This window comes from Hemiscyllium ocellatum, chromosome 37, assembly GCF_020745735.1.
Source record: "Hemiscyllium ocellatum isolate sHemOce1 chromosome 37, sHemOce1.pat.X.cur, whole genome shotgun sequence".
In the NCBI taxonomy this organism is placed as follows: Eukaryota; Metazoa; Chordata; class Chondrichthyes; order Orectolobiformes; family Hemiscylliidae; genus Hemiscyllium; species Hemiscyllium ocellatum.
This window is the reverse complement of record NC_083437.1, coordinates 25,198,356-25,226,011: the sequence shown is the minus strand read 5'-3', so window position 1 is coordinate 25,226,011 and position 27,656 is coordinate 25,198,356. Positions and strand designations below refer to the sequence as shown.

Sequence of the window (27,656 nt, the reverse complement as noted above, 5' to 3'; positions counted from 1 at the left end):
GTTGTGCAAAATGTGATTTGCAGAAATGCCTCAGTGCCAGGAAGTTGGAGTATGTTGAAAGTGGATGAGGAAGACGACTGGAAGAGCAACAGACAAAGCTACTATTAGTAAAGTTAAAAGGACTGTAGATTGGATGAACCTATTTGATGTAAGATTTATTTTTAGACTTGATCCTAAAGTGCAGAAATGGCATTCAATAATGCAGCTTATGCTCAGCCAGATTGGTGGCAAGATGACTGCTGCCATCTATTTGTGGTATTCTACTTGTTAGCACAATTAGGAAATTCTTCATGATATAGTAATCTTGAGGATTTATAAATTCAGCTGCTTTGCCACTGAAAAAAGTAATGCCTCCATTTGTTCCTGCCACTGTGTTTTAAATCATGTTGAACTGCATCTGTTACTTGGTAGCACTCAAAAGCTTACAGCAGTAAGTCCATTTTAGTGGATTTTAATAGCAATAATAGATACATTTCACAATTATACCATTCAGAATGCTGACAGTAACTAGGCACTAAAATCAGAACAAATGGCACATAATTGAATAAAATTACACAGTGATGTACACCTTCGTGCACATACAGTGAGCCCAAGATTAATACCTGCTCTTGTTCCCATGGCAATAGAATCACATGTAGAGGCTAGCAATGATCTTGAGGAGGGCGCTGCAAAAAAATTACTTTATTATATCCAATTGGCAACAGTAGCAATTCCCCAACAACTGTTTGGGTTGGTTTCAGTCCCTGCTGATTCTCTCTCTCTCGTCCTTACCTAATTATGCAGCATTGTAAAATCAAGTTACTTAGTAGTTAATAGCATTTTAAAAAATTACTTTACACATTAAATTTACAGAAATGGGTGTAATTTTGGCAGAATAGAGAACTTAAAATTGTAAACATAATTCAAACCAATGGCAGCAATAGGAAATTGAGACCACAAATAACAATTCCTAACTACAAATGAAGTCTGTTTCCAAGTCTGGAACAAATAGCACAAAAAAAAGACTAATCTATCCAACAAACCTTCACCTGTTCCAAACATGCTATCCGGTTCACCATGCACTGTGGGTGAAGAGTACAGTATACTGTGTGTAACAGCTTAAAGCTACAACTCACAAATAGCTAATTCTGGAATCACTTTCAGGCCAGAACAAGCTGGGCAGAACAGGTTGGGGCTGTTTTCCCTGGATCGTCTGAAGCTGAGGGGGTGATCTTATATAGGTTTATAAAATTATGAGGGGCATGGATAGGGTAAAAAGACAATGTCTTTTCCCCAGGGTGGGGGAGTCCAAAACAAGAGGGGAAAGATGTAAAAGGGATCCAAGGAACAACGTTTTGATGCAAAAGGTGGTGCGTGAATGGAAGGAGTGGTAGAGGCTTATACAATTACAACATTTAAAAGGCATCTGAATGGATGTGTGAATAGTAAGGATTTAGATGGATATGGGCCAGAGGCTGAAAAAGGGGACTAGATTAATTTAGGATAGCTGGTCAGCATGGATGAGTTGGACCGAAGGGTCTGTTTCTGTGCTTATACAACTCTATAACTCTAAGTCTGGGCACTTAATGCCGCTTGTATGTCCACTGAAAAATAGCAATTAAGCACTAGCCATGCCCATCCAACAGATTAATTCCAGACATTACCTTAGAGGACAAACTTAGAGGAGCATTAAATTGGTTATCCTTTCTGTCAAACCTCAGAGACAGTGCTACCACAATCCTCTAGATGACAAAGTCTCCGAAACTGGAACTAACTATGAGCAAGAAAGCTTGAGCGTGAACTTGAATTATACTACAAATTCAATCAACACAAATTTAAGTAGCTGGAACACAAAACTGTGGGATGCTGGGATGGCAATGTTCCTGTGGCTAAATGGCAGGTGGCTAGTGGCTCTTTTACATTGGCATGCAAATCAACCACATTTGACAGTTACACCTGCCAACCAAAACACTACAATACCATACAAAACAAGACTCCCCCACCCTAATCACCATTAAGTGACCACAGATGTGGTAAATAACAAATCTTTCTACAGCTAAGTCATGTTGAGAGGCCACTGTCTACAATGAAAAGGCTTGTAAAGCAGCAGCAATAAAATACCCCAGTTTGCAGGGATCACTTTCATCTGATGACACTTTAGTCATTATGGCATTGTATTACCACTGAGCCATAACATCTCTGCAGTTGGGAACAACTTTCATTTCATATCTTGTATTCAATCGAGACTGATGGTCCACTGTCATTTCAATCGAGATCCTATTAGACACACTTAAATTCACCAGGGCCAGAAGTTTTTGATGTGTAAAAATCTCCAAACCTCAACTCCATGTAATTTCTTTGCGATGGCCTGGTATGAAGTTTCAACTTGACTGCCAATTTAAAAAATTCACAAAAACCTGTTCAGATCAATTCATTTTCTCTTCTCATCCTCCCCCGACCACAGATAATGACATCTGTCTCCCAGACAGTCACAAGATATTATCTCATCTGCAAGAGATGAACAGTAAATTTTCACAGAATTCATTCACACATCAACACACATCCAAAAAAACAAATGATTATTGAATCTAAGGCACAAGGTATTCATGTGGACTTTCGTGCAGTTGTGCTTTAAAGCTTGATATTAGTAGGCAGCAGGAGAGATCTTGATCCCTGCAGAAGCAGCAGGTGCGTGGGGAGGCTCGGGCCCATCGATAGTCTGGTACGAAGTTCGATCTCGATTCCCAGTTAAATCTGGAAAACCTGTACAGAACAATTCAGAGAAATAATCATTGTCTCTTCTGCCAACCCCCCCGCAACCGCACAGATCACTGGCAGAAAAGAAAATGAAAATCCTCAAATGAGGAACACATGAATCCTGAGATAGTCTTGGTTTCAGCTGCAAACTCAGTGAGCTGACAGAATGCTCCAGCACCAGTTTGTCAAAGCAACATTAGCAGATGCAGGAACTAAGGAATGATACTAAAGTCTCAATATTACCTATAAATTACCACCTAGAAATGGACCTTTCAAGCCAATTAACCTGAATTGACAGTAATTCAGACCTCATGCTCTTGTTTTGCTCCACTCTATTTGCATTCTTATTGTCTTCAAATCGATCTATTTCTAAATGTTGGCGTGGCCTCCATTTTGATTTTGAGGTTATGGAACACATCTAAAAACTGTTTTTTCCTATTACTCACCCCCACCGTGGTCACTGAAAACTGTTTTTGTCTGTCTTGTCCCATTAATATTTTGAACTTGTCAAATCAACAATTTGCAAATGACCCCAAGATATCTCTCAGAAGTGTGATCAGGCAGTAATGGACACAGTGGAAGGAGATACCAGGAGATGACAAATAAAACTTGGTCAAATAGTGGATTTTAATTAGGCTTTTAAAGGTTTAGATGAAGATAGAAAAGTATATAATTCCAGATCTTTGGTGTTAAAAGATTGTTCTCCAGCTTGTTTTTAACAGATATACAAACTGCCCCCTGAAAACTGTTGCCCCTACTCCCCTCACCTTTTTCTCCCAAAGCAACTGTAGGAAGTTCATGTTGCTCTATCATGAAGATTTGAATCAACTCTGAAGCCACCTCTATTTCTGTACCTGTCTGTCTCTCCTCCAATTACCCACTGGTGTGGAAAGGAGTGATTTGCACAATGTGTCAGAGTAAAGGAAGCAGAACTCCTTAAAGTTTGATTAACTGGATGACATTAAAAGACAGTGTAAGGGATGGACATGAAAAGGACTTAAACTCCAAGGTGAAAATGCATCATGACAACAGGGATCAGTATCAACAGTTGACAATGAACTTAAATTTATGAAAAGTAGAGGATGTGGAACTAGCTGAAGGACCTTTAAAAGAAGCAGTTTTGGAGGTTGCAAAGGCAAGATTCAAGGTGTCAGCAAAAGGGGCCAGATCGGGTGAAAATTATATCTGCTCCTTTATAAGGAGTAGACATGGGCACAGACACTCAAGCAAGATGATGAGATGACCATCAATCTGATTCAACCTAAACAATGACCAAACGTAATGATTTGGAAGTGATGGAGTGAAGTTTGGGGCATAGTCTAGAACAGAGACATCAGTTTTCCCATAGTATAACTAGCTGAAATTGAGATTCATCAAGTACTTTTAAACTACTTGCCTAATATCCAATAAAAAGGCAATAGAAAGATGGACAATCAGCTGTACTTCTCTCAAAGAGCATTTTGTAAGCCCAATCACATCTTTGGATAACAGTATGAAGATAAATGGTAGAGTGGTGTGAGAAACAAAGCTCACTCACTTCAATAATTTCAGTCCGAGACAAGATCTGAATCAGTCGTGTCATTTATTTCACACTTGCAAGTGGGTGCGATGTCCACCGTCCACAAGGCAGGGACAAACACATACCGAATTCAACGAATACTCGATATTTATATAATTTGGTTTCTATATTTTTTTTATTTCATTGCTCCTCCCCTGTTTACATCTTCCACTTCCCTAAGACCAGCACCCATTACTCCGGTTTATCTCTTGCCTTATCCGGCCTTGTCTGTGACAAAATGCTTATTTCTGGCCTCACAAGGCTGTTTGACCTCATCCCACTGTGGGTCATTGTTAGGCACATCCTTTCCTTCCCATTATCTACTCCCTCCATCTGTGCCTCCCTTCTCATACAGATCGTTAAGACCCTTTTAATTGGGGTTTGTTCCTGTGTTTGTGTAAAAGTGGGAAACAGATGTTTATACTACTGTTCATACAGGCGTATCTAGCTTAACTGCCTCCCCTCACAGCATCTTATCTATACGCCTGTAATATCTACCATTGTTTTGCAGTCCCATTTCATTCTTGCATACAATTTTAGCTAATATAAAAAACAATTATGTATTTCCTCCACAGTTTCCATTCTTGTTGTTTCAGCCAAGAGCTGAGTCAATTATACAAAGCAAATGAACTCACACCAGTGTGTAAGTAATTATAATAGCAGAAGTAACACAGCTTTACCTATATCCCACAGTGGGGTAACTCAAGGGACAAATTTGGGGGTCAAGGCATGATTTCTCAGAAGTGAGGGGTTAATGTTGTTTTCTTCTTTGATGTAAGTGATGACTAAAGTTTTGGAAAGAGTTGGGGTTGTACCTGAAGAGAGAAATTAGAAATGCTGACTAATTTCTAAGTCAGCTAACAGGGGGGCCTGAGGACGAAGTTGGTGGTCAGGGATTTACTGGAAACATTTTGAGGAAGGAGAAGGTAGATGTCATGGAAAAGGTGAGCTTATGGAGAAGATATAGCAGCAGGATTCTGGGTAATCCAAGATGGAGGACAGGAAAAAATTCTGGCTGTAAGAGCTGCTCCTTTTTATTTTAGATATTTTAGGTGTTGGAGGTGATTTCCTTGAATTCTAGGAGCAGCAATTACTGTTTTAAATGCAATTGCATTTTTTTGGAACTTTGGGGGAAAAAAGGCAAAACAACAGCAGTTTTAAAAGGTAGAAGAGCAGACAAAGGAAGCACATGGTGAGGAAGGACAGTGCAGGAGAGAGAGAGAGAAAACGAGAACCTGCACAGTTACTGCCTTTGCTCTTTTGAATTTGTGTATTGCTGGACATCGGAGTGCATCTGGGAAAATCAACAAACAGTGAAATTCACAACTAATCTTGGAGGTACTGTTGGGTGAAGTTCACAGCACAGAATCAGATAAGTTAATTATATTTTAAGTCTGTCCAAGAGAAAGGCTGTATTAGTGAGTACAGTGGGTTACTTCTTGATTGTGTGTTTTTGGATAGAAGTCTCTTGATTAAACTTAAAATATAAGCCATAGCTATTAATTTAACCTGGGGCAATGTTTGTAGAGGAATAAGATGGTGTTATTTTCTGGGTCTGTAGATTGTGAAGGAGCAAAAATGGCCTTTGCAGTGATATGTACTTCTGGTCAGATGTGGGAGTTTAAAGAGAGTTTAAGGGTTATTGCGGATTATATCTGCCATAAATGCTGTTGGATGCGAATCTTATCAGATCGAGTGAATCGGTTGGAGAGACAGATACAAGCGATGAGGAATTTGCAACAGCAACAGTATGTGATGGATGGCAGTTATAGGAAGGGGGGAAAATTTCAGATACAGACACAGATGGGTTAACTCCAGGAACGGTGAGAGAGGTAGGCAGCTACTGCAGGAGTCTTTTGTGGATATACCCATTTCAAACAGGTATGCTGTTTTGGAAAATGTAGGGGGTGATGGATTCTCATGGGAACGTAGCATGAACAGCCAAGTTTCTGGTATTGAGACTGGCTCTAATGCAATGAGGGGTACGTCGGCTTCCAAGAGATCAATTGTGTTAGGGGATTCTGTAGTCTGAGGTACAGACAGATGTTTCTGTGGCCAGCAGAGAAAAAGCAGAATGGTGTGTTGTTTCCCTGGTGCCAGGATCAAGGATGCCTCTGAGAGGGTGCAGAATGTTCTCACGGGAGAGGGGCCAGCAGGAGGTCATTGTCCACAATGGAACCAACGACATAGGATGGGAAAAGATTGAGACTCTGAAGGGAGATGAGAGAGTTAGGCAGAAATTTAAAAAGGATATCCTCAAGGGTAGTAATATCTGGATTACTCCCAGTGCTACGAGCTAGTGAGGGCAGGAATAGGAGAATAGAGCAGATGAGTGCATGGCTGAGGAGCTGGTGTATGGGAGAAGGATTCACATTTTTGGATCATTGGAATCTCTTTTGGGATAGACGTGACCTGTACAAGAAGGATGGATTGCACCTAAATTGGAAAGGGACTAATATATTGGCAGAGAAATTTGCTAGAACTGCTCAGGAGGATTTAAACTAGGGAGGTGGGGGGACCCAGTGAGATGGTGAGGAAAGAGATCGAACTGAGATGGGGGTACAGCTGAGAACAGAAGTGAGTCAAACAGGAATGGACAAGGTAGGACTAATAAATTAAACTGCATTTATTTTAATGCAAGGGGCCTAACAGGGAAGGCAGATGAACTCAGGACATGATTAGGAACATGGGACTGGGATAACATAGCAATTACAGAAACATGGCTCAGGGATGGGCAGGACTGGCAGCTTAATGTTCCAGGATACAAATGCTACAGGAAGAATAGAAAGGGAGGCAAGAGAGGACAGGAAAGTGGTATATTTGATAAGGGATAGCATTACAGCTGGGGGAGGATATTCGCAGAAATACATCCAGGGAAGTTATTTGGGTAGAACTGAGAAATAAGAAAGGGATGATCACCTTATTGGGATTGTATTATAGACCCCCCAATAGTCAGAGGGAAATTGAGAAACAAACTTGTAAGAAGATCTCAGCTATCTGTAAGAATAATTGGGTAGTTACGGTAGGGGATTTTAACTTTCCAAACATCGACTGGGACTGCCATAGTATTAAAGGTTTAGATGGAGAGGAATTTGTTAAGTGTGTACAAGACAATTTTCTGATTCAGTATGTGGATGTACCTACGAGAGAAGGTGAAAAACTTGACCTACTCTTGGGAAATAAGGCCGGGCAGGTGACTGAGGTGTCAGTGGGGGAGCACTTTGGGGCCAGCGACCATAATTCTATTCATTTTAAAATAGTGATGGAAAAGGATTAACCAGATCTAAAAGTTGAAGTTCTAAATTGGAGAAAGGCCAATTTTGACAGTATTAGGCAAGAACCTTCAAAAGCTGATTGGAGGCAGATGTTCGCAGGTAAAAGGGACGGCTGGAAAATGGGAAGCCTTCAGAAATGATATAACAAGAACCCAGAGAAAGTATATTCCTGTCAGGGTGAAAAGGAAGACTGGTAGGTATAGGGAATGCTGGATGAATAAAGAAATTGAGGGTTTGGTTAAGAAAAAGAAGGAAGCACATGTCAGGTACAGACAGGATAGACTGAGAGAATCCTTAGAAGAGTATAAAGGAAGTAGTAGTATAGTTAAGAGGGAAATCAGGAGGGCAAAACGGGGACATGAGATAGCTATTCTCCAAATAGAATTAAGGAGAATCCAAAAGGGTTTTTACAAATATATTAAGGACAAAAGGGTAACTAGAGAGAGAATAGGGCACCTCAAAGATCAGCAAGGCAGCCTTTGTGTGGAGCCACAGGAAACAGGGGAAATACTAAATGAATGTTTTGCATCAGTATTTACTGTGGAAAGGGATAAGGAAGATATAGATTGTAGGGAAATAGATGGTGACATCTTGCAAAATGTCCAGATTACAGAGGAGGAAGTGCTGGATGTCATGAAACGGTTAAAGGTGGATAAATCTCCAGGACCTGATCAGCTGTACCCTAGAACACTTTAGGAAGCTAGAGAAGTGATTGCTGGGCCTTTTGCTGAGATCATCGATAGTCACAGGTGAGGTGCCAGAAGACTGGAGGTTGGCAAATGTGGTGCCACTGTTTAAGAAGGGCGGTAAAGACAAGCCAGGGAACTATAGACCGGTGAGCCTGACCTCAGCGGTGGGCAAGTTGTTGGAGGGAATCCTGAGGGACAGGATGTACATGTATTTGGAAAGGCAAGGACTGATAAGGGATAGTCAACATGGCTTTGTGTGTGGGAAATTATGTCCCACAAACTTGATTGAGTTTTTTGAAGAAGTAACAAAGATGATTGAGGGCAGAGCAGTAGATGTGATCTATATGGACTTCAGTAAGGCGTTCGACAAGGTTCCCCGTGGGAGACTGATTAGCAAGGTTAGATCTCATAGGAGGAGCTGAAAATGTGTTGCTGGAAAAGTGCAGCAGGTCAGGCAGCATCCAAGGAGCAGGAGAACAGACGTTTCAGGCATGAGCCCTTCTTCAGGAATGAGGAAAGTGTACCAAGCAGGCCAAGATAAAGGGTAGGGAGGAGGGACTTGAGGAAGGGGCATTGGAAATGCGATAGGTGGAAGGACGTTAAGGTGAGGGTGATAGGCCAGAGTGGGGGTGGGGGCGGAGAGGTCAGGAAGATGATTGCAGATTCGGAAGGTGGTGCTGAGTTTGAGGGTTGGGACTGAGACAAGGTGGGGGGAGGGGAAATGAGGAAACTGGAAAAATCTGAGTTCATCCTTTGTGGCTGGAGGGTTCCTAGGTGGAAGATGAGGTGCTCTTCCTCCAGCCGTCGTGTTGCTATGATCTGGCGATGGAGGAGTCTAAGGACCTGCATGTGCTTGGTGGAGTGGGAGGGGTGTTGAAGTGTTGAGCCACAGGATGGTTGAGTTGGTTGGTCCAGGTGTCACAGAGGTGTTCTCTGAAACGTTCCGCAAGTAGGTGGCCTGTCTCCCCAATATAGAGGAGGCCACACCAGATGCAGCGGATGCAATAAACGATGCGTGTGGAGGTGCAGGTGAATTTGTGGGGGATATGGAAGGATCCCTCGGGGCCTTGGAGGGAAGTAAAGGGAGGAGGTGTGGGTGCAAGTTTTGCATTTCTTGCGGTTGCAGGGGAAGGTGCTGGGAGTGGAGGTTGGGTTGGTGGGGGGGTATGGACCTGACGAGGGAGTCATGGAGGGAGTGGTCTTTTCGGAACGCTGATAGGGGAGGAGGGGGGAATATATCCCTGGTGGTGGGGTCCGTTTGGAGATGGCGGAAATGACGACGGATGATACGACGTATATAGAGGTTGGTGGTGTGGCAGGTGAGGACCAGTGGGGTTCTGACCTGGTGGTGATTGGAGGGGCGGGACTCAAGGGCAGAGGAGATGCAGTGGAGAGCATCGTTGATCACGTCTGGGGGGGAGATTGCGGTCTTTGAAGATGATCTCATGGAATACAGGGAGAACTAGCCATTTGGATACAGAACTGGTTCAAAGGTAGAAGACAGAGGGTAGTGGTGGAGGGTTGTTTTTCAGACTGGAGGCCTGTGATCAATGGAGTGCCACAAGGATCGGTGCTGGGCCCTGTACTTTTTGTCATTTACATAAATGATTTGGATGCGAGCATAAGAGGTACAGTTAGTAAGTTTGCAGATGACACCAAAATTGGAGGTGTAATGGATAGCGAAGAGGGTTATCTCAGATGACAACAGGATCTGGACCAGATGGGCCAATGGGCTGAGAAGTGGCAGATGGAGTTTAATTTTGATAAACGTGAGGTGCTGCATTTTGGGAAAGCAAATCTTAGCACGACTTATACACTTAATGGTAAGGTCCTAGGGAGTGTTGCTGAACAAAGAGACCTTGGAGTGCAGGTTCATAGCTCCTTGAAAGTGGAGTCGCAGGTAGATAGGATAGTGAAGGTGGTTATTGGTATGCTTTCCTTTATTGGTCAGAGTATTGAGTGCAGGCGTTGGGAGGTCATGTTGTGGCTGTACAGGACATTGGTTAGGCCCCTGTTGGAATATTGCATGCAATTCTGGTCTCCTTCTTATTGGAAAGATGTTGTGAAACTTGAAAGGGTTCAGAAAAGATTGACAAGGATGTTGCCAGGGTTGGAGGATTTGAACTATAGGGAGAGGCTGAACAGGCTGGGCCTGTTTTCCCTGGAGCGTTGGAGGCTGAGGGGTGACCTTAGAGGTTTACAAAATTGAGGGGCATGGATAGGGTAAATAGACAAAGTCTTTTCACTGGGGACTAGAACTAGAAGGCATAGGTTTAGGGTGAGAGGGGAAAGATATAAAAGTCACCTAAGGGGCAACTTTTTCACACAGAGGGTGGTATGTTTATGGAATGAGCTGCCAGAGGATGTGATGGAGGCTGGTACAATTGCAACATTTAAGAGGCATTTGGATGGGTATATGAATAGGAAGGGTTTGGAGGGTTATGGGCCGGGAGCTGGTTGGTGGGACTAGATTGGGTTGGAATATCTGGTCGGCATGGACGGGTTGGACCGAAGGGATTTACAGCATGGAAACAGATCTCTCCTCTGTGATTAGGAGGAGAGAAAGATGGATACAGAAAGAGGTGGCTTCAGAGTTGATCGAAACCTTAGTGACAGAACAACATTAAGAAAACTGTGGGAAGTTAGGGAGGAAAAGAGGGGAGTGAGGGGACTACAGATTAAATAGGGCAGTTTGTATATCTTACAAAAACAAACTGGAGAACATTTTTAAAAAAAAATAAAGTAAATATTACTTTACCAGCGAGTACCTCCTATACCTACTCACATAGAATTCCATCAGCCATTGCTTTGCTCATTCTACCAACATATTAATATCCCCTTATGGTTTCCTTTGGTCCTCAGAATTAGTTATTTTGCAATCGATTTTACCATCAGCAGATTTCAACCTCCTTATACAGAAATCTCAAGGCTAATTTTAGTGTTTTAGCCAACGTCAGCACACTCAGCATAGCAAGACCACCCTTGTGAATTTCTTACCCCATTTTTAAGTTTCTCATAAGGCTTTCTGAGTGGCCCTATGAAAAGCACAAACATACCACAAATCTTTGTTTAACTGTCCATCGTATAACAGAGAGAAAAAAAATCTCATTTCAATAAGATTACAAATATCAAATAAATAAAGTGTTCCACAAAATCAAAATGAAACTTTCTAATAATCTGGACCTTCACAAAGAATAAATAAACAGCAGCAACATTTCAGCAGTTCAGGAGGAATGATATTAATGTTGGCAGATCAAAGTAGGACTGAGGGTTTACAGCAGAGGGAGGAAGAGTATACACGCACTGCAGGAGAGACTGGGATGGATAGTTCAGTAGGAGTGGCCGTAGTGAGCACCAGATTCAACGCTATCACACGTAAACCTGCTGTCAATGGAGCTGTCCAAGTCTGGGATGGAGAGACCAGAGAGGAGAAGGAGAAAGAAAAAGACAAACATAAGCTTTTAAAACAAAACCTTATGGAGGCAGTGAAGCAGGTAACTGAACAAACAGAACAGGTACAACATGAAAAAGGAATATACAGTATAACTAGCACAAAGTGTCACCCCATCCCTTGCATATGATACATTCACAACAATTCATTCTTCTGAAGTACTGCACTACAGTCTCAATCCTCCAAGGGTTGGAGTTGGAAACATGCCCAACCTAAATTTACCAAACCATAAACCCGAGAAACGTTAAAATTTTATTTGTCTTTCTTTTCCTTCTTTGCAGTTTTCGCCATTTTAAAAGGTGCATCTTTAGAACTAACAATGGCTTCACTACAGACTATTCACTGCTGTCCTGAAGGCTCAATGAGTTTATTCAGTGAACAGCCAAGCCTATAGCATAGAAATATCGCTGTCCTGCGCTGAGTGAACCACTCTGAGCCAGCCCCTAAACATCATTCAGCAATTCCTAAACAGTCATGAATGTGTACTTTGTGCAAGGACATGAACAGACAGACAGCCATTATTTGAATACCTCCAACCTCAGGCTGTCTGCAAATGCCCTATTTCACTACTTACAATGAGAACCTGCACTACTGCCCTATACCTCCAAGATTCAGTACTCTTAATGCAGCTTCTCATTGAATCTCCACTCCAGAGTGTGTGTCAATGGTCACTGAAATAGCAAAGAAGGAAAGTCCCTTTATTCTAGTGATTGCAAACAGAATAGGGGTGGTGTGAGAGAAAACAAAAAAAAGTAAGTTGATGCCTCTCATTGTGCAGATTGCTTTAGCACCAAACTTTCTACTTCTACCACCATACCCAGCCCCCACATCATCACTTGGTGTTGATGATATGTTTGGCTGACCTAGGTTCTTACCAAAGTTTAGGTTATAATCGCCCCCTCGTTCCTTGTACATCTGATACACAAAAACACAAGAAACCGGTTTCAAAAGGAGACTTAAAATTGCCATGCCAACACTGAAGCGGAACTGGTCTCTTAATGTAGTGTCGGGCTGTCTACCAGCTAGACGATCATAGCTGATTGCAATGTCGATGATGTCCATGAGAATTGTTATCAATATGCCAACCAGAAACTAAAAAAGAAAGAAAGACAGACAGGATTAGAGAACAGAAAGAAATCCACTGTGTCTAATACCCACATTTACTATTCTAGCTCTAAACACCATTCCCCAGCTCGTAGGCAATGGCAGTCAATAACCTTTGACCCAGATACTGACATCATAGACTTTCAGTAAGACCCGGAAGAACAAGATCATTCCAGGTCATAGCATGGAAACAGACTATTTGGTCTAACCCATCCATGCCGATCAGATATCCCAATTCAATCTAGTCCCACCTGCCAGCACCTTGCCCATATCCCTCCAAACCCTTCCTATTCATATACCCATCCAAATGCCTTTTAAAATGTTGCAATTGTACCAGCCTCCACCACTTCCTCTGGCAGCTCATTCCATACATGAACAACCCTGTGTGAGAAAAAGTTGCCCCTTAGGTCTCTTTTATATCTTTCCCCTCTTACCCCAAACCTATGCCTTCTAGTTCTGGACTCCTCGACTCCAGGGAAAAGACTTTATGCCCCTCAATTTTGTAAACCTCCAAAGTCACCCCTCAGCCTCCGACGTTCCAAGGAAAACAATCCCAGCCTGTTCAGCCTCTCCCAAAAGCTCAATTCCTCCAACCCTGGCAACATCCTTGTAAATCTTTTCTGAACTGAAGAAAGTGCATGAATCCAGCATAAGGCAGGGATAAAGCTTTCAGCTTACATAATATGTAAGCATATTCATCCTAGGACAAATACTTCTAGTAAGCTAACCCAACTAATAATGACCTCATAATAAAAGGTCAGTGCGAAGAATATTTTAAACCTCATGATTTGGAGATGCCAGTGTTGGACTGGGGTGTACAAAGTTAAAAATCACACAATACCAGGTAAGAGTCCAACAGGAATCACCTGATGAAGGAGCGTCACTCCGAAAGCTAGTGTGCTTCCAATTAAACCTGTTGGACTCTTACCTGGTGTTGTGTGATTTTTAATTTTAAACCTCATAACTCTTATCTGAAGCAGTCTGGTACTTGGAACCGTCATGCAAACTGACACATGCACCCAATCTCATAAGCATAGCCTTGGTACTTATCCGTTGCTGAAATGCTCCATTTTAATGCCCAGGTGACACCATCATAAATCACAATCTTGCATTTCCCAATTATCTTCAGAGGGATAGAATGCAGTTGGTGTAATTAACATACAAACAGATTGTATAGCCACTAAGTCTAACATTTTTTATCTACAGGCTGGCAAATACATAGGAAGGAACAGCTAATTAAAAGTTAATATCAATTTAATATCAACCAATTTATCCTGACCCTGTTTTCCTCATTTTAAAAAATCCTACATCTGCTTCGCTGAATTAAACACTTCTAAATAATTACAACTTCACAGAACTACAGCAAAAATCTTGCAAATTAGTCATCTAACATGTTATGGGACAGAGTGTAACTTCCCCATAAGATTACATGTGAGGTGACTCAAACCAGAAGGATTCCAGGTTTTTCTTTAAAATTTGGTTGGTGGGTGTCAACAGTAAAGTCACCATTTATTGCATAACCATGGTTGTCCTGAGAAGGTAGTGTGAACTGCCTTCTTAATGGCTATCTGATCAGTTTGTGATACAATGTAGTAACTAGATCCCATTCAGTCTGCATAGAGGTGACTGATCTTAGTAAAGAGGAGAACGATAAATACGCTGAGTCAAGAAGTTAGTACAGAAAGAATCAGTTCCCACCCCTATGACCATACAGAAGTTGTTGCTGTAAATGCAATGAGCATTAACTTAAACAGTCACTATTCAGATTCATATGAAACTGGTTATTTGGGTGCCCAGTGTCAGTGAGCGGTGTTCCAGCAAAATGCACTGCTTTCACAAATGTAGGGTGTGGGAAAACATGAACTGGAAACTGCTGTTACACCAGGAAAAGCATTATACTAGTGTTGAACTGGAAGTACTCACCATGACAATAGCATCAACAGAGTCTCTCTGAGCAATGGCCCAAATCCCGATGGCCAGTACAGCATAATTACTCCAGAGGTAACCTTGTGGGAGCCAGGGATACAAGTAGCCCCTATCAAACAAAAACCATTATAAAGCTGCTCTGTTTTGGAACTCAGGTCACAGTTTCTTTGAATGTATTACCATCTCAAGTAGTTGGAATGGTTCAATTGTACAAGTATGTATTTAATCATAAAATCTCTGTTAGAAAGAAAGTAGTTATAACTTGATGATCGACCACAATCTCGATGGGCTTTGAAACTTCACCACTGGCAACGTTCTGCTGAGCTTTTAAAATGCTTGATATTACATTATTGATTTTGCTTAAGCAACATAACATTTTCTCTTGCCACTTCCCCTCTGGTCTCCTTTTCTGGGCAATGTTCCAAGATATGCTAAAGCTCTGCTTATTTCAGAGGTACCTACTTTATTTGTTCAAAATCGCAAAATAATTTCCTAACTCTACCATAAAAATTCTTCTCCCTTCCCCCAAAATCACTCCGTATCATTTTCATGTGAAACACTCAGCTCGCTGCCGCTTTGTTGCGGAAACGGGAGAAAGATAGGCGCAAGATGAGCTTAGAATTACTCAATCACTTCCCTCCTCAAAAGACAATGTTAGCAGCAGAACTCTCAGCTGATTTTCAACCCTGACACTAAGGGCTCTGCATTTAATCATACAGGAACCAGCCTCTACAGAAACTGATACATCAACTTCAGTTCTTAAAGCTGAGTGACAGCAACCAACTAAAAGTTACAATACGTAATTCATGGTCTTCCCAACACCTAACTCATTACTCACACCCATAATTCCACATTCTAGCCAGCATCTAGGGTTCATAATACCAAATAAAATGATTGATGATCATGTCCAATTGTAGTTACAAGAAATTCACTAGAGAATCTATTCTCTGCCTTTATAAAAGTCAAGTTGCAAATAACTCCACAGAGGTTGGTATTTTGTCACCAAGTCACCTTTTATTTACACAGGTACAGTACTGGAAGTTGGACCAGTGTCCTCTGGGCAAGCTGTCAGAGTCAGCAGAACCTCTGACACTCCTCTATCTGTCAACCAGGAATCCTCGACTGGACAAGGTTAATAGCCCCAATCAGGGAACTCATTCTACGAGGTTCACCTCATTGACTGTTACAATCACAACATCCTGCCCCCTCCAGGTCTGGGGACATATGCCTATTCTTTTTCTTGTAGTCTCTCCTGGGGCATTTTTGCATCAGGTCCAGGTCTTCAGTCTCCGCCTCTACTAGGGCCAGAGAGTACTGGACCGTAGCCCACCTCTTGCACTTGGAGTGTCTTGGAAGAAATTCATTCTCTTCTTCAGGAGGTAAAGGCTCAAGGCTGTGACATCTATCTTGCTCATCTCAGACTCCAAGATTTCTTCAGTGCTAGATGGAAGGGGGTGAATCCACAGGTTCAGACAGCCTTTCCGGATATTGAGGGACTGGGTATGTTTTGCTTCTGACCCATTTCAGAATTTGCAGCTCTCATGTGGTCCTCATGCTTGTTCAAGTCCACTTCACCTACCTAAACTTTGGTCATCACAGGAACTGATTCACGTCAACCATACTTCTTACCTATGCAGGATCCTGAGTGGTTTCGGCACTAAAACTTCATCCCCTGAAGTAAACTGTCTCTCCCCCTTAGGAGGAGTCTTGTATCCTGTAGGTGTTCTTGATGCTGTTTCACCAATCGCCCTCAGGTCTAGGAAGATGAAATTTAACCTTGTACGGAGTTCCCCCATTGGTAACTCTGCTGGAGCTATCCCTTAGTTGCATGAGGGGTGGTCATATAATCAAATAGGAACAGTGACAGTTTGTAACTTAAATAAACAGCCTACGGCTTCACTAAGCCTGCCTTCAAAAGTTTGGACTACTCTTTCTGCCAGACCACTAGACAATGGAGATATGGACCTGTTCTTATAAGCTGAATGCCATTCAACGTTAGGAAATACCCGAATTCTCTGCTGGTCTATGATGGTCCCTTATCTGTGATCAATATTTCCAGGAGCCTGTATATTGTAAAAGATGCTTGCAGCTTTTCTATCCTTGTCACTGTGTTTCACAAATGATCTAAGGGTGGGCTGCACTGCTGCCTCACAGCACCAGGAACCTGGGTTCGATTCCACCCTCAGCCAACCGTCTGTGTGGAGTTTGCACGTTCTCCCTGTGTCTGTGTGGGGTTTTGCTGGGTGCTCCAGTTTCCTCCCACAGTCCAAAGATGTGTAAGTTAGGTGGATTGGCCATGGTAAATTGCCAGTAAGCGTTTAGAGATGTGTACATTAGATGTGTTAGCCAGTGGAAATATAGGGTTACAGGGAAAAGGGTAGTGGGAGGGATCAGAGTAGGATGCTCTGAGGATCGTTGTGGACATGTTAGGCCGAACGGCATGTTTCCACACTGTCGGGATTCTATGGATTTCCAGAATTCTATGCACGTCCAACCGTTTTGATAAACTGTCATTGTAGAAAATGATCTGGTCTCACCGAGTCCAGAAAGGTTTCAATTCTGCTTGAGATGGTCTTTTTGCTTCCTGCATCACCACTCGCTGTTTTTTTTTGGCCGGGACAGGATATTGTGTCCCTGCAGTCTGATAGTGTCAGCCGTGACCAGAAGGATATCCAGGAAGTCTAAAACCAGAACAGACTCTACAGTGGTAGCACCACCATGGTGGTTTATCTGCCAGCAACAGGCAGCTTAAGGCATCCACATTTGCCACTTAGCCTCCTGGCCGGTGGTCTAACTTGCAATTGTATGCACTTCAAATGAGTGCCCACCACTGAATTCAACCTGAAGCCATGGGTGCACAGTCTTGCCCTCTGTGTAGCCCTAGCAGAGTTAGTGGACTGTTACCATTACAACTTTAATGTTCATAAAGAGTTTGGTGGAATTTTCTCATACTAAACATGACCACTAAACGTCCATCTCTGTTTGGGCATACTTGCGCTCTACATCAGTGAAAGTCTAGGAAGCATACCCGATTGGGCATTCCTCTCCACTGGACCATGTGAAACCAACATTACCCCAAAACCGTAAAGAGGGGCATTCCACATGGGCACCGGATCTTGCTTGGGATTATAAGGTACCAACGTCTTAAACCATGATAGCTGTTTCTTCAGTTCCCTAAAGGCTATGAAACCCTTTCCAAGGCTGATCATTTTTAAATAGCAGATGTAAGGGTACGAGGATGGAGGCCAGATTATATATGGACTTTCAATAATAATTTACCAACCCAAGGAAAACCTATGCTCCAGTACAGATGTGGGAGGCAGGGCAATTTTGACTGCCTTCACTTTATTTTCTGAACAGTGTAACTTGGTCTTGTCAATTCTGTAGCCCAAGTTGTTCACTTATGGTGCCTCAAACACACATTTTTTCCTTCTAAAGGCATATGCCCTCCTTAGAGAAACATCTAAAGGATTATGTCCAAGTTCTCTCAGTGTTCTTTATTGGTCTTCCTCATTATTAGCATGTCATCCAGATAAATGGTGACCTGGGATAGACCTTGTAAAATGCTCTCCATTGTCTGCTGAAAAAGTGGCACAGGCTGATGATACCCCAAATGGCAATCTTGATAGTTGGCACAAACCCTTACGGGTATCTATTGCAGTATATTCTAGGAATCCTCATCTAAACCATAATTGTGAGTACACAGGGCTCATATCCAGCTTTGTGAAGGACAGCCCCTTCTGCCAGCTTTGCATATATGTCCTCTACGTGAGGGACGGAGTATTTATCCAGCTGCGAGAAGTGGTTTACTGTTTGTTTAAAATCCCCTCCAAAGGCAAACCGATCTATCGAGCTTCACAATTGGCATGGACTGGTGTGGTCCATTCCACAAACTGTACTGGTTTGATTATCCCTCTGCTTTACAACCTCCTGACCTCTGTCTCTGCTGCTGCACACAAGACAAATGACACTGGGCTGGCCTTGCAGAATCATGGAATTGCTTCCTGGTTTACATGCAAGCTCACCTTGGCTATTTTGATTTGGAGACACCGGTGTTGGACTGGAGTGTACAAAATTTTTTTTAAAATCACAACACCAGATTATACTCCAACAGATTTATTTGGAAGCACTAGCTTTCAGAGCGCTGCTCCTTCATCACAACCACCTGATGAAGGAGCAGCACTCCGAAAGCTAGTGCTTCCAAATAAACCTGTTGGACTATAACCTGGTGTTGTGTGATTTTTAACTTTGGCTCTTTCGATAATCCCTGGACCTCCTGAAAACCTTCTGGGTATTTACTCAGAAGGCTTCACTCAGGCAGCCTTTTTTTTTTAAAATCACAAAGTGTTGAGCCAATCTAGGTGAATCTTTCTCACCTAATGTCACCCCATTTAAGCTTAGGCCTAAGTCTTTTCCTACAGACAGTGGTAACTGAACCAGGTGCTTCTCATAAGAGACTGAAGTTCTACACTTAATCTGTAAGGGTTCCTTGGCGTGGGTTCTCAGTCTAGCCGAGGTCTTACACAAACTTGGAATCCAGACCAACTTTCATTAAAGGTGAGTTTTGCAATCAGCTGCACCGATATCAACTTCCATTAGAACCAGGTGACCATTTAGATTAGATTCCCTACAGTGTGGAAACAGGCCCTTCGGCCCAACAAGTCCAAACCGACCCTCCGAAAAGAAACCCACCCCCCCTATATTTACCCCAACTAATACACATAACACTACGGGCAATTTAGCGTGGCCAATTCACCTAACCTGCACATCTTTGGACTGTGGGAGGAAACCCAAGCAGACACAGGGAGAATGTGCAAACTCCACACAGACAGTTGCCCAAGGTGGGAATTGAACCTAGGTCCCTGGTACTGTGAGGCAGCAGTGCTAACCACTAAGTCACTGTGCCACCCTGCAAACCAAGCGTTTACTTTGATTGGTTAGCAACGTCCAAATCCAAACCAATTTTACTGTTCCAAGCCAGATGTTGGTGGACTCCAGGCTGTGCTCCCTCCTGGATACTGGCCTCTGGGTTCTCCTCAATTCAGGCCCAATGGGACTCTTTTGCTGTCTTCAGTCCCACACCAGCAGTAGCTGCAATGGCTTGCTGGCAGATGCTGAAAAACAATGTTAACTATTCGGATGAGGCGTGGCTTTGTCTTGGGATTTTGCTGTGGGCTGACCTAGAGTTCCTCTGTTCAAGATATGTCCTGAGTGAGGTTATGCAATTGTCTTCACTCAAGTGGTGTCTCCCAAGCTCAGTCAGCCTGGCAAGAAGTACATATCCACTGGCATACCCTATAATGCATATACTGCACTTGCCACATTTGCTAATAAGAAAGTCAGTTATAGTGTCTGTTTGGGCTTCACCTAGTAGGCATTTTTGCATGTTTACATCATTAACCTCACGTACCAAATGATTTCTCAGTATCTCATAAAGGGTTAAACCAAAGTCACACTCCTCTGCCAGTCATACCTGCATCAAAACTCCCGATACGGATTCACTGGTTCTCAAATTCTTTAAAACTGAGTGTCACAGAATTAGCGGTGGTTTGACATCGTAATATACCTTCACTAAATCTATCAACTCTTGAAAGGTTTTAGTGTCTGGTGCCTCAGGGAAAGTTAGGCTCCTAATAACTGAAAAAGCTGTGGGTCCAAAAGCTGTCAGGAGAATGATTCATTGCTTTTCATCTGCCAAAAATAATAAAATGCATTCTATCCAATACTGGACCCAGTCTTTGATGGCAGGATCGAATGAGTCAAGCTTCCCAAATAATGGCATGATGCCAGAAATGCTTACCTCAACTCAAAGAGGTGTGTTGCAAGTGAATTCCTTCAGGAACGTATCTTTATTTTTATGTCGCCAATGAATTAACTCATCAGCAACTCACCCTTTATTTACATAGCACTTGACACTGGTCTACTTCCTTAGAGCCTGCCCTCATTGAGCAGAACTTCTAACACGCCTGTTTCCATCTGTCAGCCAGGATTCCCTGATTGGACCAGGCTAACTGCTCCAAATCAGGCATCTCATTCTACAAGATCCACTGGGCTGACCTTGTGGGTTTGGTAGTCACTGTAACATCTACAAACTTAATATCTCAACACCAACATCTCCCTCATTCAGTTCCCACAATTCACCTGAGACTATTGAAGGTTAGGGGTGCTAAAGGCGTGGCCCTGACCACATCAACAGCCACCTTACTCTGACCACTGATTGATATGCTCTGTACCAATGCTGCTCATTAAATTAGCAACAATTTAAATGTGTGCCCCATGTTTTTATACCTCAGTATTTCATTCTTATAACTTACTCTAACCTGACCACAACAGTAGCAACTAAATAGTACAAAAGCATGCTGGTCTTTCAGTAAATAGAACTGCCTTGACCAAATATTGCATACTGGCATATTTCAAGGTCTATGACTACATACTAAGGGATGCACCAAGTATTTAGGTAGACACCACAAAGGTGCAGTGGGGAAAGGGTACTGAAGGCCTATAGTAGACTGGTAATTTATAAACCTCCACCAGTTGTATGACTGCAACATTACGATGTGCATTCATAGATATATACTGCATTTATGTTGAGGCACCCAAGTCTACTTGTTCATTGGAGAAGTGGTTAACTACTACACTTTCCACAATATCCAATTTGAAACGCTTTGGAATGTACTTTTAGATTTTTATTCATTAAATATATTTTTGCAGATTAACAATCACAAGCCTCCAGGAAAAGTTTATTCAATTTTTATTACTTGGTCACATTGATTTGCATTTGAGATCAGAGTTATTTCAACATAACACCAACCTCTCCCTTTTCCAACTCACCCACCAAAACTCAAATGGACCAGCAACCTCTGAACAGCGTAAACTCAGGTAATCATCTGGTTCTCAATTATTATGCTGGCTTGCTGCCTTTTCAAGTATAGAACATGTCAAAGCCTGGGAAACAAGAAACATTAGTGCAGATCCTTACCCAACAGAAGCCAGAGAATCTGCCCAATGAAAAAAGGAGGGTGGTGAGGATTAAAGTTAAGTTCTGGCACTAATTACATTAACAGGCTGTGATTTTTTACATATCCATTAGGCCTGGCTTTATTTTAGTGACAACCTCGTCCAGAGTCTCAAATCGCTATAAGAAATATTAGACCACTGGGAATGAGGTTGGGTTATTTGGTTCTTAATTATTTTCTCCCATTTCCAACTCATTGCCTGTCATGATGGGAAAAATTAAATCAAGGCTATGATGTACGAACAATCATTTTACTTTGTGAAATACAAATTCATCTCAAACCATTCTTCACAAGATTGCTATTAAGTTCAGCAAACGTGACTCTTCCAAAGAGGATGCTGGGACAAACCAGAACATTACAGGCTATTTACATAGAATTCAGATGTTTTGGAGGGTCCTAGAATTGGTATTAGGGAAAGATAACACTGCAATTTGGAAGCAAAGAATTAACCAGTGCCCAAACAACAGACAGACAGTACTGAGTTCATATTAGGCCAGACTTAAAGAACTTGAAGAAATCAAAAGGATTAATAAAGGAAACGCAGTGGTTATCAATCTTCAAAAATCACTTAATATACCATGAAAGAGAGAAGACAGAGATGACAGATTAAGTTAAGGAGAAAGTGGAAGGAGTGAAAGGACAGATAAACTGAGAAGAGAGAATAGTATTGCCCATTTATCTAGATTTAGATTGTCCTTGTTTACTGTATCTCAAAATTTGGACTTGAAGAGGCAGTACCTGAAGTTTTCTGATACAATTAAAATTCAAGAAAGAAGGTGGGAAAGCTGATGGGTTATGAAAACAAGGTCAGCACATAAATCAGTAGAAACACGGAAAGGAAACATGCATTAAATAGTAAGAGGTCTCCTGGGGAATAAAGGATGATTGGAGCCTCACGTACAATTTTGGGAACTTAATTTCAGAAAGAATACAAAAAAAATGGAGAAGTCGATAGGAAGGATATTGTGTAACATGAAATGGTTCAGAGGAGATTTACAAGGATGTTGCCGGGGTTGGAGGATTTGAATATACAGAGAGGTTGAATAGGCTGGGGCTGCTTTCCCTGGAGCATCAGAGGCTGCGGGGTGACCTTATAGAGGTTTATAAAATCATGAGGGGCATGGATAGGATAAATAGACAAAGTCTTCTCCCTGGGGTGGGAGAGTCCAGAACTATAGGGCATAGGTTTAGGGCAACAGGGGAAAAGATATAAAAGAGACCTAAGGGGCAACTTTTTCATGCAGAGGGTGGTGCATGTATGGAATGAGCTGCCAAAACAAGAGGTGGAGGCTGGTACATTTGCAACATTTAAAAGGCATCTGGATGGGTATATCAATAGGAAGGGTTTGTAGGATATGGGCCAAGTGCTCGCAAACGGGTCTAGATTAGATTGGGATATCTGGTCGGCATGGATGAGTTGGACTGAAGGGTCTGTTTCCGTGCTGTACACCTCTATAACTCTAAGTCAAATTAGTGTAACTGTGACAGAGCAAGTAAGCAGGACAGCCTTCACAGCAATTTATCACAAGCGGACGTAGATTTAAGATACTTTATTTTGTTAATAGAACAATTAAAAAGGGAGAATAGAAAATAGATGTTTGTATAGAAGAAATACAAATAAATTTTGAAACAGATTCCCTTTTTTAAAAAGTTTTATGGAATAAAAACATCTTTGAGGATGAAAAATATTGGAGCATTTGAGTACGAGCAGGAAGTGGGGTCAAAATATGACATGCGCTAGATAAGGTATTTCTGGGCTGTAATGTTCTTATGATTTTCTGCTTCCACTCCCCCTGTAGAAATGCATAAACTATTTTCTGCTTCATCCAGTCTGTCCCAATATCACAGGAACTTGTGAAATTTCAACAGCATTACAAAATAGGAGATTAGCCAAGGCAGCTAACAGGTTAGCATTTTGTTTGCACTCTCTCCTCTCGTACCCACTTTAAAATGTTGAAGTACCTTCTAGATGTGACAGCAAAAAATTTTTATAAATTGAACTGAAGTGCCAAATGATTTAGATACAGAAGCAAACAGCTCCAGTTAGCCTGGAATGTCCCAGAATCCTCTGACGTTCATAACATTATTCCATTCAAAACACAATTTTCATCACCACTATAAACTCTAATTTTGTTGTTTCAAATTTACTACAAAAAAACAGACACAATAAAATGAACATTCAGTCTTAACCAGCTTCTGCTTTGAGAACTGAGACAATAGATCATAGCTCAGCTGGTACAATTAATTTTGTTTTGTGCCCCAGGTAAGGGAAGTTGGCAGGACAGAAAATATTAAAATGAAAAATTTGTATTAATTAGTTGTGATTTGCTTAGGCAAATGGCCTCATTGCTGCATTTGCAAAATGGAGTTTTGGGTATAAAGTGTTTAAATTATCCAAAGTACTACATTTGAAAAATAAAAAAAAGTGGTATTTACATTCCTGCAAACAAACTGTAGTCAACCTGAAGCTAAGCTTCCTCTCCAAAATTTACTCATCCATAGTATTTTCAATACCTGTTCCTCCTTTAAAACATCTGTTACCAAAAGTATTCATCTACGATTGTCACTTCCAAAATCAACTGTTCCAATACTCTCCTGACCAGTCTCCCATCCTTATAAATTACAGCTTACTCAAAACTCATGCCCCGATCATGTTTCGATTTGCTCCTAACACTCCTGTCCACAGTAAAGTACATTAGATTCCAACCCACCAATAAAAATTCTCATTATCGTGTTTCATCTCACCACTTTCCACCTTTTTTCTGTCCCTACAATTTCCACCCATTCCTTCCAAACACTTGTTTCACAATACTAGCCATTCGTGCATTCTCCTTCACATCTGACCCCATTATTATACTTTGGTCATCCAATTACTGAAGCAAGAGTCAGGTCTTCTTCAACTTTTCATCTGCATTTTATTGTCCAGTACAAACTCCAGTAAGCTCTGTTCCCTTTTTATTCAGCTACCTTACGTGCTCCAATGAATATTAGCTGTCGACTTATCTCTGGAACATTTTCTGGACCATATAGTCACCCTCTGTCAATGACTGAATTTTGTTCTTCTGAGTTTTGTGCTCTAGAATCTTTACTGTCCCTTCAAGATCTTAAACTTCACCTCTTTGGCAAATGCTTTAGTCTGTATTTTCCTTTGAAAGTAAATTGCCATTGAGACAATTAATTCTCGAGCACTATGCAATTTTTTTTCTACAATAAAAAGGGCTAAGAAAAATTAATACGTTTTCACCCATATGTTCGGGAATACAAATTCAATTAACAGATGCGTGTTAGTTAATCCATCACTCACCAGGTTGTCAGGAGCCAGTGCACAACGATGATCATCTGTTGGAACATGAACCCAGGTCAATCGAAATAATTAAACAAACACTACAATTCTAGAGACAGACTGGACTAGGGTCTATCAATCTCCAAAAACATCATTCCTAGACAATCATAGAACAGCCAACATTACCGTCTGAAACAGACTCAAATTTTCTGTCATTTGACGAAACCACCCCCAAGAGCCTGTCAAATAGATGTCAGCCTGGAGCTCACAAGAAGTGAAGGGGGCAGTGGCTGGGGGAAAGACTGGCGGAAGGGAAAGGGGCAGTAGGAGAAGGGGAAGAGGAGACAAAATTTATGCTTAGCCTCGCACGAGACCAATAATTTAAACTTTGGGCTTCTCCTGACGCTAGACGGTTTCTTTAAGATCCCGATCGACAACCATGTTCTTAGCGAGTAGTTCGAATTCTTGAAGCTCCCCTTTCATTCTACAAACTTTACCTTCAGACTGACCACCGGTAACGCCATGGCTGAAACTTCACGAAGTAACAAACTTCAAGGCGAATCATGTGACCTGGTATCATGTGATCCGGACCCACGTGTCCTGGGCTGATGAAGAAACCCGCAGGGTGAAGATGTTGTTCTGTTCCATTCCGTCCCTCCAACACGGCTGCCTTTCTTGCTCAAACCCCACAATCGAAGCAGATGGCAAATCCGATCACTGCGGAACTGACCATTGACCCATTGACATTTAGGACGGGTGAGGATCAGCTGCTTAGTGTCATGAGATTATCTTAATATTAATATCGCACATACTTGACAGTCAGTCGACCTCTGATCTGGTAATCTTTTATTTCTACAAATGGAACCGTCCCAGAATCGTCATTACCCACAGAACAAAAAAATTGATTTTGCATTAGCTAAAATAACTTTAAATCGACATATATCGATGCTGCCATATGAAACTTCTGCTTCAGCATTTGTTATTTAGGATATGGTAACACTGTTGGCTGGGGAGAGAAAGGAAAAATGACTACATGTCAACGCTGATTGGAATGTAATGGTTGTAATATTCTACTGTTTGCTGTGGTTTCTGGCACTTGTCCACACACAATTGGTCTTTATCGGGTGTCTGACCAGCTGCACAAGATCTCCTCCCTAGACCAACAACCAACATTCTGGACATTTATCAAAATCGTAATAATTAAATATTTATGTTGGGCTTGAAAATCCCCCAAATACCAACCTAGGACGCCACTGTCACCTGCTTACATCAAATCAGTTAGGGATAGATTTTGTAACTAATGCACCATACCTTTTAAAATATGAACAGTATCAGGTGCCAGGAAAATATACTAATAGTGAAGAACAAAGCCAACACTATTTTGACTTTGGTGCATCAGCTGTGTTTCAGTGGTAGCTCTCTCATCCTGAGTCAGAAGGTCATGGATTCAGTCTCGCTCCACAGACCAACTCATAATCTGGGTTGATATTTTCATTGTGCTAAGGGAATACTGTACGGTAGGAGGCTCTATTTTTCACATGCAATGCCAACCTGAGACCCTCTGTCCCCTCACAGATGGATGTAAAAAGAATCACATAGTACTATTGTAATAAAAGCAGAGCAGTGTAATTTTCCCCAATGTTGTCTGATATCTATCCCTCAACCAGCATCGTAGACAGGTTGGTCATTTATCTCATTGATCCATTTTGGAAGGAAGAACAGAAAATCGGAATAGTTGTTAAACAGTGAGACAGGAGAGTTTTACTATTAGTTGGGCCTTGGGCATAACAAAATGTTAATATGCAGGTACAGCAAGCAGTTAGGAAAATAAATTATATATTAGTTTCCATTCCAAAGGAATGGAGCATGCGAGTAAAGATGCTTTGCTATTGGTAAGGTAATATCCGGGTACTGTGCCAAACTTTGGCCTCCTTACCTAAGGCCTTTGTGTGGAGCTGCAGAAAACGGGGGATCCTAAATGAGTAGTTTGCATCAGTATTTACTGTGGAAAAGGATATTTTTAGATTAGATTAGACTTACAGTGTGGAAACAGGCCCTTCGGCCCAACAAGTCCACACCGACCCACCGAAGCGCAACCCACCCATACCCCTACATTTATCCCTTACCTAACACTACGGGCAATTTAGCTTGGCCAATTCACCTGACCCGCACATCTTTGGACTGTGGGAGGAAACCGGAGCACCCGGAGGAAACCCACGCAGACACGGGGAGAACGTGCAAACTCCACACAGTTAGTCGCCTGAGTCGGGAATTGAACCCGGGTCTACAGGCGCTGTGAGGCAGCAGTGCTAACCACTGTGCCACCGTGCCGCCCAGCAACTGTGCCACCGTGCCGCCCATTCTATGGAAGACATAGAATGTAGGGAAATAGATGGCGACACTTTGTGAAATATCCATATTACAGAGGAGGAAGTGATGGGTATCTTGAATCGCATTAAGGTGGCTAAATCCCCAGGACCTGATCAGGTGTACCCTAGAACTCTGTCGGAGGCTAGAGAAGTGATTGCTGGGTCCCTTGCTGAGATATTTGTATCATCGATAATCACAGGTGAGGTGCCAGAATACTGGAGGTTGGCTAATGTGGTGCCACTGTTTAA

At 42.0% G+C, this 27,656-nt stretch overlaps 1 protein-coding gene across 1 annotated transcript; it reads right to left on the bottom strand.

Annotated features, from left to right (window-relative positions):
• Positions 1-422: 422 nt before the first annotated feature.
• Positions 423-25,611, bottom strand: agtrap (angiotensin II receptor-associated protein). The gene is made up of 5 exons (XM_060851975.1): positions 25,536-25,611; positions 25,060-25,094; positions 14,737-14,848; positions 12,585-12,801; positions 423-2,742 (listed from the first exon to the last, which is right to left on the bottom strand). The coding sequence occupies exons 1-5, from the start codon at positions 25,560-25,562 to the stop codon at positions 2,624-2,626; spliced, it is 510 nt and encodes a 169-aa protein (XP_060707958.1). The 5' UTR covers positions 25,563-25,611; the 3' UTR covers positions 423-2,623.
• Between the last annotated feature and the right edge of the window lie 2,045 nt (positions 25,612-27,656).

What these genes read in the sequence shown, in the direction of transcription:
- agtrap (XM_060851975.1), bottom strand. Translation starts at nt 25,562, where the DNA reads ATGGCGTTACCGGTGGTCAGTCTGAAG. An exon ending in CACTGGCTCCTGACAACCTG is followed by an intron (nt 14,849 to 25,059) that starts GTGAGTGATGGA and finishes TTTGTTTGATAG; the next exon opens with GGGCTACTTGTATCCCTGGC. An exon ending in CGATTATAACCTAAACTTTG is followed by an intron (nt 2,743 to 12,584) that starts GTAAGAACCTAG and finishes TGTTCTGTACAG; the next exon opens with GTTTTCCAGATTTAACTGGG.